The sequence below is a fragment of the Pan troglodytes genome, chromosome 13 (genome assembly GCF_028858775.2).
Source record: "Pan troglodytes isolate AG18354 chromosome 13, NHGRI_mPanTro3-v2.0_pri, whole genome shotgun sequence".
NCBI lineage: Eukaryota > Metazoa > Chordata > Mammalia > Primates > Hominidae > Pan > Pan troglodytes.
Genome location: NC_072411.2, coordinates 64576896 through 64591557, shown reverse-complemented (window position 1 = coordinate 64591557; position 14662 = coordinate 64576896). Strand labels below are relative to the sequence as shown.

The 14662-nt window shown below is 33.5% G+C and overlaps 1 protein-coding gene across 5 annotated transcripts in view; it reads left to right on the top strand.

Annotated features, from left to right (window-relative positions):
- KCNH7 (potassium voltage-gated channel subfamily H member 7) overlaps positions 1 to 14662 on the top strand; it is a 478895-nt gene that overhangs the window by 302525 nt on the left and 161708 nt on the right. For all 5 annotated transcript variants that reach the window (XM_009443595.4, XM_054679079.1, XM_063790524.1 and 2 more), the window contains exon 3: positions 6431 to 6586. In XM_009443595.4, coding sequence (XP_009441870.1) covers positions 6431 to 6586 — 156 coding nt within the window. The remainder of the gene's footprint in view (positions 1 to 6430; positions 6587 to 14662) is intronic.

Genomic DNA, 14662 nt, shown 5'->3' with positions numbered 1-14662 from the left:
TCTCAGTCATTGTCAATACTGCCACACAGCAGAACATGAATATGACAACCAGGTTTGTGTTAATTAGATTAGTTCTTCATTTTTAAATGACAGGTAAATATATATAATCTCTCTTGGAAATTCTGAAAGGGTCATCCTAGTCCCATATTACTCCATCAACTACATCAACCATCTAACAATCTAAATACATTCACTATTGTTGTAATTTAATCATGTTGGTGATTGTATTTGTGTGTGTGTGTGTGCATGTGTGTGTGAGAGAGATTATGTTAAGGATGTTTCTTTAGACCTAATGTATTATCAGATACACTGCCAACTTTTTGCCAGCTCAGTTTTTTGTTTATAATGCTTCTATATACATTATTTTATTTGTTCATATAACTTCCTCCTTTTTGTTTTCAGTAGGCTCCTTTAGTCTTAACCATGTGACTGGTAAAATGAGAGAAATGGGCAAGTATTCTACTGAAGGCCACAAGCCTCCCAGACCCAATCCATCAGGCTAAACAGACTATACATGGCCATTCAGACTGTCTATCCCATTTATTTTTGTTAATATGATTTTGCATAAGGGTTATAGAAATCATTAAAAAGTCAGGAAACAACAGGTGCTGGAGAGGATGTGGAGAAATAGGAACAATTTTACACTGTTGGTGGGACTGTGAACTAGTTCAGTCATTGTGGAAGACAGTGTGGCGATTCCTCTGGGATCTAGAACTAGAAATACCATTTGACCCAGCCATCCCATTACTGGGTATATACTCAAAGGACTATAAATCATGCTGCTATAAAGACACATGCACACGTATGTTTATTGCGGCACTATTCACAATAGCAAAGACTTGGAACCAACCCAAATATCCAACAATGATAGACTGGATTAAGAAAATGTGGCACATATACACCATGGAATATTATGCAGCCATAAAAAATGATGAGTCCATGTCCTTTGTAGGGACATGGATGAAATTGGAAATCATCATTCTCAGTAAACTATCGCAAGGACAAAAAGCCAAACACTGCATGTTCTCACTCATAGATGGGAATTGAACAATGAGAACACATGGACACAGGAAGGGGAACATCACACTCCGGGGACTGTTGTGGGGTGGGGGGAGGGGGGAGGGATAGCATTAGGAGATATACCTAATGCTAAATGATGAGTTAATGGGTGCAGCACACCAGCATGCCACATGTATACATATGTAACTAACCTGCACATTGTGCACATGTACCCTAAAACTTAAAGTATAATAATAATAATAATAAAAAGAAGCTCATCAAAGAAAAAAAAATCACTGCCACTAACAATTTAAATAAAGTTATAAAACCTAAGTAAATAGTAAAAAAAAAAAAAAAGAGTTATAGAATAGTCTTTCTAAATGTGCTTTTGTCTCTTCAGTCAAATAAATAGACCCTATATCTTTTAAATTTATTTCTCTTCTTTAAGACATCACTAATACTATCACAGTCCATGTCTGTGTGCTCTGGACACCAAAATACAATTTCATGCTTAAAATAATTTGCTATATCCCCAACTCCAAAGGACTGAATTTCAAGAACATAGAAGACCATCAAGATATGACCTCCTATCACTCAAGTCCTCCTTTTGAAATACCTCTTCTCTTAGCCTGCAACACACCACAACATTTTTTTCTTCAATTTTTATTTTAAGTTCAGGGGTACATGTGCAGAATGTGCAGGTTTGTTACACAGGTAAATGTGTGCCATGGTGGTTTGCTGCACAGATCATTCTATCACCTAGGTATTAATCCCAGCATTCATTAGCTATTCTGCCTGATGTTCCCTCTCCCCGATCCCCCGCCTCTTACAGGCCTCAGTATGTGTTGTTTCCCCACATGTATCTATGTGTTCTCATCATTCTGCTCCCATTTATAAATGAGAACATGCAGTGTTTGGTTTTCTGTTCCTGCATTACTTTGCTGAGGATAATGGCTTCCAACTCTATTCATGTCCCTGAAAAAACCTGATCTCATTCCTTTTTGGCTGCATAATATTCCATGGTGTATCTGTACCACATTTTCTTGATCCAGTCTATCACTGATGGGCATTTAGGCTGATTCCACATCTTTGCTATTGAATGCACCACAATTTTCATTATCTTTCCACCTCACCATCTGCTCCTACCCAATCTCTGCTAGTTCTTTATCTTCCCTTCTTTGATTCTATGGTGCCTCCAGACTCAGGTCACATAGTTTTCCGACTATATTGATTCCCTGTGTGACCTCATCCAGTCCTTATATGTAATCCATTCTCTAATTGTTCCCAAATTTGTATCCTAGCTTGGGCCAATCCCTGAACTTAACCTCAGTCTCCTGGATCCAACTACCTTCTCAACATCTCCACTTAGATATCTAATAAACAATTGCAAAGTCAACATGCTGAAAACATATGGATTTACACAATCCCAAAAGCCACCTTCTTCCACAGTCTTCCCCATTTTAATAAATGGTTCTGCTACCAAATTTGTTGTCAACTTGGACCCCTCTCATTATCTTACGTCCCATCCAAAGTATCAGCAAATCCTATAAGCTCTACCTCAAAACATCCCAAACAGACCCCTCATTACCACCTGCAACAACAACACCCTGGGCCAAACTGCCATCTTGGCTTACCAAGGGTATTGCAGTATTTTCCCAACTGGTCTCCCTGCTTCCATCCTGGCCTCCTCTATAAGCTGTTCATCACATACACACGTGAAGGAAAGTTTTAAGTCAAATCATGCTAACCCCTGGATAAAACTCTCCAGTGCCTTCCTGTCTAACATAGTGAAAAGCTTCAGATCCATTCTTTGGCCTTCTCCCCAGTGGCTTCTGGCTTCTCCCTCGACCTTGCCTACTCTCCCCACCTTGCCCTGTCCCACAACAACCATACACAGCCCTAGTTACATTGGCTTCTATGCTATTCCTCAAAGACATAAGATGCCCTGTGAACACAAACCACACACAGTACAATAAAACGCCTTTAAAGCAGTTCAAAAGGAGGGGTCCCATCATCTTATTGTAAAATGCAACTAGGTGTATGCCACCAACTTATAAAATAAAGTATACTTTTCATAATTATTCAGATTACCTTGAGTTTGCTTGCTCTATGGCTGCAGTCAAAAATCACATACTCTAAAAATTTTATTAAAATTAGCACTGTTCCTCCTAAACAGTCTTTTCCACTTTGGAAATGTTTTCACTCAGGAGAGAAAATGTGGATATGAACCGTAGTCTAGCAATATTAGTATATTCGCATGTATAATTTTATAAATAATAGCTAATATTATTGTAAATAATTTGCTTCTTAACAAACACTATTAATTTCATTTGAATACAAGATTCATTTAACAAGGTCTGAAATTTTTTTAGATTTGTTTAGAAGTCTTATTTCCACATTATTAGATGTCTATTTTTTTTTCTTCATTGCTTGGTTGGTGTTTGCTGGGTTAGGTTTCCATTGCTCTTGCTCCCAATGTTGCATTCAAGAGAAATACTTGGGAGCACAGAGTGATGACTTCTTAGGGCAATGTCACTTGACCAAAGTAATATCTTGACAGAACTTAGTTGGAGTTTGTAGAATTATCCAAGCTAAAATATTTTTGTTCTATAAAATATATTCTATTATTCTCTTCCTCTAAATTCCATGTATCTCCTTTCATTGTCTGCCTTCCAGGAGGCTATGCAAGATTGATGGAGATATTAAATCCCCAAACTAAAAGAGAAAAGCATGTGAAAGTGAGTTTTCAGTTGACTTGAGAGGAAATATATTGCTTAATAGAAATGTACAGGAAACAATGATAGTGGGCAATAAATCCCAGATTAATTACATTTATTTAATATGCTTTAGAGCCAATGCAGATAGCTGAACTTTTATATAAAGCACTATAATTTTATGATTTTTAGTACTATGATTTTTAGTAATTCAGTAAATTACTAAATCAGAAAATTTACTGATTTAGACAGTAAATTTTCAAACACTTGTATTAGAAAACATGATTTTGCCCCTTATTACCAAAAGCAAAACTGCTCTATTACAAGCCTATTAGATCTCTATCCCCACAGATTTTATTTCTTGATTTCTCAAACATTTTTTATGTTTTTTATAGTCAACAGTACACCCCAAGTGTTGGAAAATTTGAAACTGCTTAAATAACAAATGTGCGAATTCACAATGGTATTCTAAATGATCCAGGAAATGTCATTTTAAATGGTAAAATCAATATGTATTTTGGTTCATTAGGAAAGTACATAATGACTATTTCTAGCATCTCCTCAGACTCTGTTTAACCAGTGTGTGCTGTGATGCCTGGCCTGAAGCACTTCTATTTTTAGTTCTAATAGAACAGTCTTAAATTGCTTATTTTCTGTTTACTAAAGTCATCCCGTTTGTTACCATGGAAACTATGACAAGTGCTCTAGCTAACTATTTTATTAAATGAATTGGAGACATAGCTGAAGAAGCTGAAGACTGAAGGTGCAGCTTGCCATTCCTAAGGCATATTTTCCAACATCTGTAAAACCATTGCCACATTTATAGATAATATGAAATTAGTTATAAATAAAGTTATCCACATTTCAAATTTGGGAAGCTGTCCACATTTGTATTATAACTAGCACATCTGAATTATAAGGAGCACATAGGCATTCCTAACTTACAAAAAGTCTTTCTAAAAGTATATCTGTCAATCAATTCCTTGGAAATTAGAACATATTTACCCATAGAAACAATTTTATAAATAATTGTTAGATCTCCAGGCCTACCCTCAAAATCCCTCCCCTATGAAGTCCTCGATCTGTAGCGGTCTCCATAATAGCTTTTGTTCTCAGCTCTAGCAGCAGGAGCCAAGATGCAGGATAAGAAGAAAGGAAAGAGTTTTCTTATGCTGACTTTATTAGAGCTTACATAGGTCACCATTTGGGATACTTGCATCTACTGGCCTTTGCAGATGTTAGGGCTCCCAAAAAGATCCTTCAGCTGTTTGCCCGGCCCCTGTCTCCAGCCTCCAGGGGTCCTGGCACTTGCTCACATTTCCGTCTGATGTTTCATGCCAGAATAATCTTGCTCTCAACCTCCCCCCGCCTCTGCATTGAATCATCATTCTCCTCAAGATTCAAGGTGGTCTCAGCTAGTTGTGAAAAAAGCAGTCGAAATGGACACATTTCCTAAATCAGGGGGATCCGATCTTTTGGTTTCCCTGGGCCACATTGGAAGAATTGTCTTGGGCCACACATAAAATACACTAATGCTAACGATAGCTGATGAGCTAAAAAAAAAATAATAAGTAAATAAAATATGCTCAATGTTTTAAGAAAGTTTACAAATTTGTGTTGGGCCACATTCAAAGCCATCCTGGGCCACATGTAGCCCACAGGCCACGGGGTTGGACAAGCTTGTAAATGATGAAGAACACTTTCTGAAGTTTTGGCATTTTAAGAATACTTTATTTGTAACTTAAATAGCTGGAACAGAAACAAATTTCCAGCCTGTGAAATTTCCATTACCTTGACTAAAGAGCATATTCAGAGGGTAAAAGTGTGAGGAAACTGCTTTGAGGGAATTCTAGAAGTCAGCTGCAAGGAGTCAGTCAGCAGTCAGTTGATTTAAAAGAAGTCTACTTTTCAAGTGTATGCTCTGAATCTTGGACCTGTGGGTTTCTGTTGGAAGATGGATGGTGGTGGTTGATTGCAAACTGAGTCATACCTTTGTTTATTTCATTTCCACAGAATTCTAATGAAATATATCTTACTAGCCCTGTAATTTTGCTTTTAGAAGAATATCATCTTGAAGAGTACCATCTCATGAAGAAGATTACTAACACAATAATATAGACAAAACTTTGTTCTTATTTTCTAACAGAATAAAAACCAAACAAAACCATTGTAATTTGGACGATGTGAATTTTGCACAGAAAAGAAAAGAATTACTGTAACATATATAAGATAGAGTCAATAATTTACCATTTTATGTCCAATAAATTAAGAGAGAAAAAGCACGTAAGTTGCTTATTTTTAAAATCAAGATGACATGAGTTGCCTTCATTTTTTATACAGCTATATTTTATAGAGATTCAGATTTAATCAAAATTTATAAGAAAATGGTAAGAATTATTTCTAGAAAGTTAAAGAATATATCTTTTTAAAAATTAACTATTATAGGGATGGGTGTGAAAGCAAATAGAATTTGATATTTCTGTTTTTCCACAATGCAGTAACTGAATTTATTTGTAACGTTTTTCTGGAAAGACATATGTATTTTAAATGAATATGGTATGCAATAAAATATGAAGTAAAAAAGATCAAATTATTTTTTAATATCAGTGATCATTTAAGATACAAATTTCCTTAAGAGTATATTTCAATTTTAATGTTACTTGATAGTTCAGAATGAAGGCATATTTTTAACTAACATTCATTTTTAATCTCCTTAGGGTCCACTTTTATTTGTAACACTCACATAATTCCAGTGAAAAACCAAGAGGGCGTGGCTATGATGTTCATCATTAATTTTGAATATGTGACGGATAATGAAAACGCTGCCACCCCAGAGAGGGTAAACCCAATATTACCAATCAAAACTATAAACCGTAAGTAAAAGGCAATGTGTACTCAATGCTCTCGATAATTCTGCTACTGTAGTCACTTTAATACAGTCTTCATTTCAATTCAGTTCTCAAAATATCTTTATATTTCAAGTAAAATAATTTGACATGAGTAAGCCATTAGCTCATGTTACCTTTTGGTACCTTCCAAAATTTGTTGGCTGCTCTGAAAGCCATTTAACTTGGATATAATATAATGTATTTAACCAGTCCCCTGACACCTGATGGACATTTAGGTTGTTTTCAAACTTTGTCTGTTACAAATAATGCCAGAGTAAATTCTGCTTATGTATTTTCATATGTATATTATTGGACAAATGTATCTTCAGGGTCCTTTAAGTGGGATTCCTGGGTCAAGGGTGATGCATATATAATCTTTTCAGATACTGTCAAATTCTCCTCCACATGCTTTGAACCATTTTACACTACCACCAGCCATGAATTAGCCCTTTTCCCCAAAACTATGCCAACAAAGCGTGTCAGAATCCGTTTTCTCGACTATTGTCATTATCATAAGTGAGAAGTAGTACCTCAATTAGTTTTAGTTTATACTTATTCTATGAGTAAGGTTCATATATTTAAGCACAAAGGACATTTCTTTATCAACTATCCATTTCTTTTATACGTATTGGTTGTTTTTTCTCTATCTTGTCAATTTGTAAAGTAAGCTGCAAATAGCTTACCTAGAAAATAATGCGTCTTTTATCTTTTTCATAATTTTTGTTATTTAAAGGGTTTTTTGGTAATGTGTCTAAATTTATCACCCTTTCCTTTATTGCATCTGAATTTTTGAGACATAATTAGAAAAGCTTTCACCACTCCAAGGTTCTAAATAAATCACTTCCTTTCCCCGGAACTTGTATGATTTCATTTTTTAGGATCTCTGATGCATTGTAAGCTTATTTTGGTGTATAGTGCAGAGTATACAGTTAATTTATCTTGTTCTCAATGGCTCACTCATTGTTCTAACATTATTTATTAAAAAGTCTATCTTTTCGCCAGTAATTTAAGATGCCACCTTTATTACACACTAAACTTCCATATGTGCTTGAATCTATTCCTGGATTTTCTATTCTGTTCTGTTGATCTATCTATCGCTCAGAATCATACAGTTTATATATACAATAAATAACTAATATACCATGATCCCTTATTATTTGATATTAATTTTCAGAAGGTTGAGGTTATTTTTTGATTAATTTTCCATGTGAACTTTAGAAGCAAATTTTCTAGAGCTACAAAAAATTATTTAATATTTTTATTGGATTCACATTAATTGTATAAGTTAACTTGAAGATAATTGATGTCTCTATAATGGTGTAATTCTATTCAAAAATATAGTATGCATTTTTATTTTCTAAGTCTAATTTTCGTGTCTTTCAGGAATGTCTTAAATTTTCCTCACTTGTTTACTTTGATCCTTGGCATGTAACTATTGTTGTTGCTACTATTATAAATGGAACTTTTTTCCCATTATATTTTCTTATAAAAGTAACTTTTCTTTCTGAATACATTAATTTTACATCCAACTATCTTAGTGAATTCTTAGTTTACAGTGACTTACACATTGACTTTTATGAATTTTTCAAATATTCTATCACATAAAATAAAAATTGTTTTATATTTCCTTTCCAATTCTTGTACATCTCATAGTTTTCTCTTGTCAAAATGTGCTGGCTATTACCTCCAAGGTATCATTAAAAAGAAATCAACAGTGAACACTACGCCCTGGCTCTGATTGTTGTGCGAGTGCCTTTAATTCAAACATTCCCCATTAATTGAAATAATGACATGTGAGTTGAGTTGTATGTGCTTTATTATTCTAAGAAAGTTTCCATTGACTTAAATTTTTTAATAATGGGTGCTGAAATTTGTAAAATGCCTTTTTTAGCCTCTGTGGAAATGAGTGTATTATTCTTTTCCTTTTTTTAAAATATATTTTATAAATGAAGTTACTAATATGAACCATTCTTGCATCCTTGGAAGAAGACACATTTGGACATGATATATTTCATTTTGTAATATGTTGTTGGGTTCTCTTAATGCATATTAATTTTGCAATTTGCATCAATATCCAATAGGGAGATTGATCTATAATTTTTGCCTGCATATGTGCAATTTTCTAAGGTGTTGGTATCAATATTATAATTCCTTCAAAAAATAGTTGAGAGTTTCTTCACCTTTTTGTATGCTATTGAAGCATTTCAATAGTTTGAGGATTATCTAGACTTTAAAAGTTAGGTGTGATTCCCCTGTAAAGTCATCGAGGTACTTATTTCTGGTAATTGTTTGTGAAGTAGCTCCTTGACAAATTTATTTTTCTTCTTTAATAATGGTCTACTCAAATTATCAATCTTAACTAGTTTCAGTTTTGCTAGACATTATTTCCCTAGAAATTATTTCATGTAAATATTTAAATTTTGTTTTAATAGAATTATGCAAGGTAGTATTTTATGATTTTTTTAAAAATTCCTCAGTTCCTATAGTTTTTTCTTGAAATTTCTCATTTCTTTTATTATTGTTTTCTCCATTTAAAATTGTTGATTAATCAGTAGCTTTTTCCCAAAGACTTAACTTTTTATTGGTTTATTAATTCTATTAGTTTTCAAACTCACAAAATTTTGCTTTTATATGCTTAATTCAGTTTTTATCAGCTTACTTTGTTGCCTCTTTTTCATTGCATCAATTTATTTTCATTCTTTCAGTTTTTTGGTATATGATTTTAAGGCTATATATTTTTATCTAAGCACTGTGTAAACTATACCCCATGAATTTAGAAATGTAATATTATTTTTCCTAGAAAATATGCAACTTTTGTTTTCCTAGTTTTTAACTTGAGTTGTTTAATATAGTTTTTATTTTTCCAGTCGGAAAGGTATTTTTAAAGTATTATTTTTTGTTAAAAACTTCTGGTTTTATTGTCTTACAGTCATAAAATGCTGTTTGTATTATTTCTCTTTTTGTAATTGTCTAAAATTTGACCGTGGTTTATTATTTGATCAATTTTCATGAGTATGTCATGTGAATATGAAAAAAAGTGATATTACAGAATATCAAGCTACAAAAGTTGATATCTACTTTTAAAATTCTGCCTTATTATTATGCTGTCTTCTATATCCTTACTTATTTCCTGTCCTCCAGATATGTCTTGGATTTAAGAAAGTGTATTAAAGTCTTCTACTGTTAGAATATTTCTTGGTATTTCTCATTCTATCTCTTGCAATTTCTGTTTTATGAATATTGCTTCTCTTGTTTATTTCATAGATATTCATATTTCATAGGTAGCCATATATTTTGTTATTAGTATAAATTAGCATTTAGCATTACAAAGTATCTCATTTTTGTTTACTAATTTTCCACCTAAATTCTACTGTATCTTAAATCATGACACTTGAGTCTTTTCTTTTTTCCATTTTCTTTCTGTATTTTAAAGTCATCTTTTAGTCATTTGCCTTTGTTTTGGTTGTGTCTTTTTTATACAGTGTGCTGTTTTCATGCAATGTGAAGCTTTTCTTTATTGCTTATAAGAAAATGATACTTCTACGTTAATTGATTATAACTGCAATAGGTATTTACATTTATTGACGCAACTGATGTGTTTGTTTTCTTGGTACTAACATATTCTAGGTTAAATATACTTTCTTGAAGTACTTCATTATGTTATCTCTTCTTTGCCCTTTTAAAAACTGGTTTTTGTTGTTTTATTCTGGTTTTGGGGGTTTTTTTTTGGTATTTGGGAAAATTTATATTTTTTTCCAACAGTTATCTTTATAAGAAAATGTTATATACTCTCCTTAACTCTTTCCTCTTTTCCTCAGTCAGTGTATTTTGGTTCCCTATTTTGAGCAAAAATAAAATTATTACGGCAAAAACCTCAATTATTTTGCACCAACCTAATAGCTTATAATCCTTTTCTTCTGCTTCCCACCATGCAGTTTTCGTCAACAATATTCTATTTCTTAAGGCTCATTTTTGTGCTCCTGAGTATCTTTAGTCTCCTGCCATTCAGTGTGTCAGTTTAAAAAAACATCACTTGACTCTCATCTGTTACCAGTAAGGTACTCAGTGAGCTTATCTATTTTCTTCTCTTCTCCCTCCCATTTTGTTGGGATATGGTATTTCTAGCTTGTCAAGTAGATAATGTGTATATACTTCTTACTTTTCTTTTGGCCTCAAATTTCTAGTGAAATGTATTCATGACTGTCTTTTTGTCAGAGATTCCCCAAACACAGCTTCCTAGATGAAGTATAGTCCCTTTGGGAAACGTGTGTGGGTAAAATATTTTCAGAGTTCTCTCGTGTTTAACATGTTTTTATATCACTTTGACATTTGAAGGACAGCCTAGGTAGATATTACATAGTATTTGATCCATATTCTATGCCTTGTGACTCTGGTCAATATTGTTTCATTCTTTTCTTACATCAACTGTTGCCGACAAGTAGTCTGATATCAACCTGCTTGACTATCCATTGTAAGTGACTCTGGTATCTGGGGTCTTGTGCACTTTTTAAGCCCCTTCTATTGTCTCTCCAGGAACTGGTGCTCATGTTACAGACCTGCTCTTGAGATTTCATACTCAGTGAGAGGACCTCTTCTGCTGAAGGTGAACTCTGTTTAATAAGTCTTCCATCACTCCAGGGAGACTTCTGTACTCCTCTTTTCTTCATTTAGTTTCACCTTGAATCTCTGTTGCAGTGTGCTCTTCTGAGCCAATTATGCTTGTATTAGCAAATTCCCCATCTACATGTAAATAAAAGTCTGTAAGTTGTCTTTCTCTAGTTACTGCATAAGCATGGTTTACGGGTACTTTTATTTGACTCCTCCTTTATTAAATCTCCAAGGTTTATATAGGGGTCCATGAGGATTTGGTAATTTAGATATCTGTCATTATCTTTCAGAAGCTGGAAGCCTTATCACAAAACTTTAATATTTGAGAAAGGAAATTGTTATACTGTGTATAAATTCAGATAGAAAAATATGCGTATAATGAAAAACATGGTCCCAAAAGCCTATTTTGTAAACCTAAGTATAATACCAAATCAAACATACCTCAGCTGATAATTTTTCTGAATAGCAATTTTTCCTTAGGTATGTCTAAATGACAGTACAATATTCTTTTAAAGCAATATTGACACAAATATATTAATGTAATATGATTCTAATATTCTAAATGTTTTTCCCTGAACAATATTACACTTGGAGAAAACTCTATCAGAATTACTAATTCATCAATCTTCCAGGTGACATATTTAGAAAAAAAAATTGAGCTACCATAAAAAACTTCTTACCCCAAAGTCTTGATCCCAAAGTTGATGACTGTTTTGATTTTCTTATACTTTCCACTAACAAATGCAATCATTAATGAATGATTCCTGAGAGTACACTTCTAATGTCAACCTCTATTTGTCATGAATACCAATAAGGTAATTTGTTTGGATGGTGGATACCTAGTTTAGTTTCTTCACTGTCTTCTCAAATTCTCATATTTTCCCACGGAATAGTTGTCTTTCATGGTCCATCAAATTGGATGGAAGTGAAAAAGGGAGGGTGTATCAGCAGCATGGCAGAGAAGGGGACTTTTAAAAAAGATAATGTGTCTGTTTAAAACTGAAATGTAAATGGAGAATTGAAACCTTGGTTTCCTAAATGGAAGATAGTCTTTACAGTAGCCTCCAGGATATAATACACAATTTATGCAACTTTATATTGTGATTAAAATAAAGTCCTATGTACAAGTTATAACAAATGCAGTAGAGATTCTGCTTCTTATTTTATGAACATAAGTTGTTTCCCTATGCTTTAGCTGTCACTCATACAGGGAAGCATTGGACAGAGTAAAAATATGCAGATAAAATTATTTCCAGAGCATTTCAAAGGCCCATTATTTACCACCTGTATGTCGGTTTTGATTACACCCTTCTGTCATTATATGACCTAGATTTCCTTTTACTTGGTGTCAGTTTTTGAGGAATGGATTGTTAAATCAAGCAGAAAAGTTAAAGAAAGACAAATTATGCTTGATACCTTCTGATACTACCCAATTTCGACTTCATATTTTTTCTCATCTTTGGCAAACCCCTGCTGATTTTTTTTCTTTGAAGTATAATGTTACTACCAGTGTAAAATAATGATACTGGCTATTTCAAACATTGTTGTTCCAGTGATAGCCACTTAAAAAAAATAAAGAATAGAAAATTCTGATGCACCTCTTTTAGCAGACACATCTTAACCTTCAAAATTGTGATATTATTGCTTCAAAACCTACATTGTAACTACCAGCTTTTGTATCACTTGAAATGATCTGAAATAAAAATATGGTTACAAAGAAGTATACAATGGTATTCACAAAGGCAAATTTTAAACTGGCATTTCCCTTTAACCAATGCTTACTCTCTCACTAAAGTGTTTGTAATTGTGTGTGTGTGTGTGTGCACACGCACGCACGCTAGCGTGTCTCAGAGTGGTAGGATTTCAGTGACAGTAATAAGAAAAAGGTTGTTGTGTGTTTGGGAATATGTTACTTTCTGAAATTTTAAATACCTCTGTTGAAATAGAGACAAAATAAAGGAAAAGATGTGACATGACTACACAAGAAGCATAGCTTCAAACAAAGGGAGGTATTAAATTACGAAGATTAAGTAAAAGAAAAGGAGGGAAATACACAGTAGAAAATATGGATTATAAAAAGGCATTATGATACATTGGACTCCATACATTCTGAAAACTTAGAGACTTCTTTTATATTGAATTAAGTGGTGGATCATTTCTCAGTACAAATACCTAGTTTCAGAGCCAGGAACTCTACACAAGAAAAGTGAGCAGCTTTCTCTCAGAAGACCTAATTTTTCATAAACTTATTCTCTGTAGAAGACCTGGAACTAGCCACAATTAGATGACTTATGTCCCCTGAAATGAAGCAAATACAGAAGAAAGTGTTATTTTGATAAATCTTACTATCAAATTTTGATAAGTACTGAATAACTGAGCCAATTAATTGCTACATAATAGATATAAACACAAAATAAAAGATGAAATTGAACACTTTCTCACTGAAGTCTTCTGTAAAAAGTTTGCAATCTAAAAAGTGGAAATAATACAGAGTGAAAGAGAAAATCGTACATTCCCTACCAAGCATAAGGGGCCGCATTTAAAGGAGCCAATAGTAATGGAAAAGTGTGTTCTCTTCTTTTCAGCTGTAATACTTGATGATGTAGAATATATGTGAAAAATGGAGGAGAAACAAATTATGCATTCTTGTTTACGTGATTAATGCCTGAGTTTACTGTCATCGAGTATAAGAGGTTTTCACTTTTACTGTTTTAAATAAATTATTTTTGTTTCATTTTAAATTATTGAAAACTATATTTGAATTTCATATGTCTTCTATAGCATGAATCTAGTATCATACTCTGATTCACACACAGATACATGCACACTTTTGAATTCTCTAAACATTTCTTGAAGGGATTGGGGGAACCTAAATTAAACAAAAATTGGTACTTAAATTGGATTCCCTTCTTTTACATTCCATGTCACCGCATTCCCTTGAGTCTTTCCACCTCTGCAACAGCTATTTCAGTACCATTTGCTTGTTCCTCTTACTCTACTCTTAAAAGCTGTTTGTTTCTCCCCTGGGAGCTGCTTTTAATATTCCTTCCTTCCTAGTCATCTCTATATACGCTGCTTAGGCAAACTCATCGTTTACTTACCGGGTAAAGACCCTCTCAAAAATCAGTATCTCCAGGTCATATCTTTCTTTAGGCTTACTTACAACCTCATATATCCCACTAGACATCTCCTTTAGAAGATTTTAGTATTTCTGGGCGATTTAGCATTTCAAGCTAAGAACTGCCTTTCCATCTTCAGCTACCATCCATTTCATCCCACCAAAAACTCTTCCTTTTCATACATTATGAATAGTCATTATCCAAAGCTCCCAAGCCAGAACCTCAGCATGATACTAAACTTCTCCTTCTCTCTAATCCTCTATTCTCCCAACCAAAGGCTAGCCAAGTCTATGAAACACATCTCTTAACTATCTCTCTCATATAGCCCACTATA